Genomic DNA, 4,151 nt, shown 5'->3' on the forward strand with positions numbered 1-4,151 from the left:
AAGTGTGAGAAAGATGCTGCTTTTACTTTAGGAGGCTCAAGTAGACAATCTAAAACATAGGTGAGAAGCAATTCTGTTTTAGAGAAAAATGGTAACTGTAAGGGTAAAAAATATCTCCCCAAAAAAAGTACGACTTATAAAATGATCTCCTTCTTTCCCTAACTCACAGGAACAGAGTATGTGTAACCTCTCTTCCAAAGCAAGTGGAAATGTTTAAATGGACAAGTTTGAAACGGTTGTCAGAAAATCTGAAGACCATCAGTGAATATGCAAATGTATGCATCATGTAGAAAAACCCAAGGACTAACGCAACACTGGACGAGGTAACAGGATAAAAAACTGGTGGCTGATGACAATTCAACAAGCTAGACATGGTCACAAACAGTGGAATGCAGTAGCCACCTGAAATCTTAATCAGCCAAGCTTACTGGTGGTATGTCCCACTCTCAAAGTAGCAGTTTTTTCTGGGTAGCCTATCTCTGGAAAGGATGACTACAAACGGTGGTCTGAGCATCACCTTCCTCTGATTTCCAAGGAAGAGAACGGCACACATGGATTTGGGCCTTTGATTCTGATAAAGTGAATGTGGCAAGTCCTGCCCAAACCAAAAGAAAAAAAAATGTACTCCAAAAACCAAACCCACTATTTTCACTGAGCCAATTCTGACCCACAGCAACCCTGGAGGGCAGAGTAGAACTGCCTCGTCTTGTTTCCAAGGCTGTGAATGTTGTGGAAGCAGCCGGCCTTACCTTTCTCCTACAGAGTGGGTGGTGGGCTTGAACTGCCAACCTTTCATTTAGCAGCTGAGCCCTTAACCACTGCACCCAAGGCTCCTAAGGAAAAAAAACTTGAGAATAATGATTTCGTATGAATTATTTTGTATTTCACATTTCTTTTCATGCAAAAAATTTCATGTATACTGAATAACACTAACTTTTGATTAATATGTTAGCCAGAAGCTATTATACCAGTACAAAAATACCCACGCTTAATTAAAATTTTAAGACTATTTTAAAATTCATAAAAATGGTACCATAGTGGGTGACTATAGCTTCAGTTTTTGGTACTCTATGCTATATGTAATCAGAGAAACTAACACTGCTTGTGGGTGGGGGGCATTTTCCTATTATTTAAAAGTGGTCAAGAGTTGCCATATCTTAGGGGCTGATCCTTGAATTTAAAGTGTTGTTCAAAACATCAGTTAAAATTTGGAACAAGTAAAATCAACTGCTACTCTGTGCCAGCCCGTCTGCAGCACAGGCTTGGTGAAAGGCCTGCACACACTTCTTCCACTCCTAGTCTCACCTACACTCAAGCAGCAATGTATCCACGGTCAGTAGGGGCACAGGTCCTCACTGCCAAAGCCCAGGGCAGCTGCCTTGCACCACCATCAAAGGCCTCACAACACACAGTCAAAGGTTTGGGGGCTCATTCAGCGCTGTGGTCGGAGGGTCAGGGCGCCTTGTCTGGGTGATTTTCTGTTTGGGGTTTTTCGTTTCTTCTTCCTCTTCAGTTTCACTTTCACAGACGTGAACCACCACACTTGGTGTCGACTCAGTTCCTGCATGAAGTTCGTATTTCTCTCCTGTGGAGATAAACAAAGTAAGAAACGAAACATAGCCTCGCCTCCAGCAAGGAGTAGTCTCCTCTTCTATCTTAATTGCTCATTATATTCCTTTCAATCCTTAATTCTTACATCAGAGTACCTTATGTTATGTTGGGGTTAGAGAGCTGATGCTTTAAGGTTCTAATAAAATTGTGCAATCTCAAGAAATGAGCTGGTGAAGAGTACTGAGGTCTTGCGAGTGACAATGTAAATGTTAGTGACTGTTCCATAAACAACAGTGGATCTGTGTAACTTCATAATGGTTTCAGTTTTTCCCTTCAGAGACACCTGTGAAGTTCCAGGCAGCGTCAGCAATCTCTTTATCACAGGGCCCCAGACATCCAGGATACTGCACTAATGTCTAAACATAGCACCGAGCCACTTTTAACCCATGCAGACATAACAATGCCTGAAACCAACAACTACACTCAACCAGCACGGGATTAATTTCTTACATTATTTAAATAGATGAGAGAGAAAAATTAAAGAGTGGGGAAAAAAATGGAAAAGAAATAAAAGAGAAGAAGAATTTCCAAGGGATGATATAGTATCACCACCTATCCCTGAAATACTATTTAATATAGAAGCTGTCTGTCTGGTACTTTGACGAGGTGGAGGAGAAGCCAGCTAATATTCACTTATTATGTACTAACAGCAGTTCAAACCCACCAGCCACTCCTCGGAAGGAAGGTCGGGCAATCTACTTCTGTAGTGATACCGCCTTGGAAACCCAAGGAGGGGTCGCTATGAGTTGGATCTGACTCCATGGCACATAACAACAAACAACAACAGAATTTGCAACAATAAAAATTACAGCTGTATTCATTATGATGTATACCAATCATTTAATGGTTATAACCACAATGAGAAGTAAATATTATGATAATTCCTGTTCTGTTTTTGTTATCAGGTGCCATCAAGTCCATTCTGAGTCACAGGGGCCCCACTGCCCGGCCCTGTCACCCTCACAGTCACTGCTGTGCTTGAGCCCGCTGTTGCAGCCGCTACGTCGGTTCATCTCACTGAGGACCTTCCCCTTTCACTGACCTCCACTTTACACACATGATACCCTTTCTCCAGGGACTGGTCTTTCTTGACAACATGACCAAAGTATGAGAGACAAAGTCTTGCCATCCTCACTTCTAAGGAGCATTTGACTGTACTTCCCTCAAGACAGACTGGGATGCTGTTCTGGCAGTTCATGGTATAGTCAATATTTTTTACCAACACCATAATTCAAATGCATCAATTCTTCCTCAGTCTTCCTTATTGACTGTCCAGCTTTCACAAGCATTATGAGGTGATGGAAATACCATGGCTTAGGTGAGGCACACCTCAGTCTTCAAACACTTTTTAACACTTTAAAGAAGTCTTTTGTAGCTGATTTGTCCAATGCAATGTGTCACTTGACTTCTTGACTGCTGCTTATTTCATAGATGAGAAAACTGAGGCTCAGAAAACTGTGACTAATTAACTTACTCAAGATAATAAAGGTAACGAATGTCACAGACAGAATTTGAACCCAGGTTTGTGTGACTTCACCTGTTACTTTAACATGCTATCATTAACTGGCCAGAAAACAAATTTCTGAATGTGGTCTTCAATAAAAAAAATGTCTCTTGAGGGAGAAAAGGAAATATATAAAGTTGTTACCTGGTCCCAATTTGGAAACAGCACAAAGTAAATCGTAATTTATCACAGGCATTGCGTCTTCACTCTGCTTCCACCCCACTGGGGGGGAGGCTGGGGGCGAGATGAGGAACTGCTTGGCAGGCTGTGGTGGTAGTAAGTACGATTTGTCCCGTGTCTCACTGGACATCTGTACCTGCAGGGAAAGACAGACTCAAAATCATCAATTCACAAATCGAGCTTTCTTGTCTTCTGTTTCATTTGCTACGGAATTTTAAAAATAGCATCTTTTTGCAGAAAATGAAATTTTACTTTAATTAGAATTCAGCAGTCTCTAATCTGTAAGAGTGCATAGCTGGGACTATTCGATTCCCCACTGAACATTCAGTAATCCTAGCTGAGTATAAAAAAGGGGTGAATAGGTGAACGAATGAATGAATGGCAAGAACCACAAAATTCCACTCTTGGAAGATGCTAGGTTATGCCTCTTATTTTATACTCCATCTCAGATGACTCCTTTGAGACGTTTCTTTCATTTAGATTTTTTACTTGATATGCAAGACAATATGCCTCTTCTTTTTTAATTTGAAAGTAAAGACCAAGAAAAAAAATACTATTTTGAAAATAAAACAGTACAAGTATACACATATCTAATACCTTCATTTTGCCAACTTTTCATAGGAGAAATCAGTTTCTTAAAGAGTAACATGTATGTAGGATTAGAATAAATACAGCCAACTCTTGGGAACCCACAAGGTCTTCCACAATTTCAGTGTAAGACAGCCTTTTTGCCCAGCTCTGTGCTACCTGCCTGGCCATTCCTCAGTGCAGCAGCCATTTTCAATGGGTGTTCTTCATAGGAATCAGAAATAATGATTTGAGACACTAGTTTGTCAATTCTCCCAAGAATGGGAGA

At 40.8% G+C, this 4,151-nt stretch overlaps 1 protein-coding gene across 1 annotated transcript in view; it reads right to left on the reverse strand.

Moving 5' to 3' along the window:
- Nucleotides 1-1,412: 1,412 nt before the first annotated feature.
- Nucleotides 1,413-4,151, reverse strand: part of RCAN3 (RCAN family member 3) — a 31,836-nt gene continuing 29,097 nt past the window's right edge. The window contains exons 2-3 of the mRNA XM_007935729.2: nucleotides 3,260-3,431; nucleotides 1,413-1,585 (exon numbers count right to left, since the gene is read on the reverse strand). Of these exons, the coding sequence (XP_007933920.1) occupies nucleotides 1,413-1,585; nucleotides 3,260-3,431 (345 nt within the window). The remainder of the gene's footprint in view (nucleotides 1,586-3,259; nucleotides 3,432-4,151) is intronic.

Source organism: Orycteropus afer, unplaced genomic scaffold (assembly GCF_000298275.1).
Source record: "Orycteropus afer afer isolate SDZICR_OR568_19922 unplaced genomic scaffold, OryAfe1.0 scaffold00031, whole genome shotgun sequence".
Lineage (NCBI taxonomy): Eukaryota > Metazoa > Chordata > Mammalia > Tubulidentata > Orycteropodidae > Orycteropus > Orycteropus afer.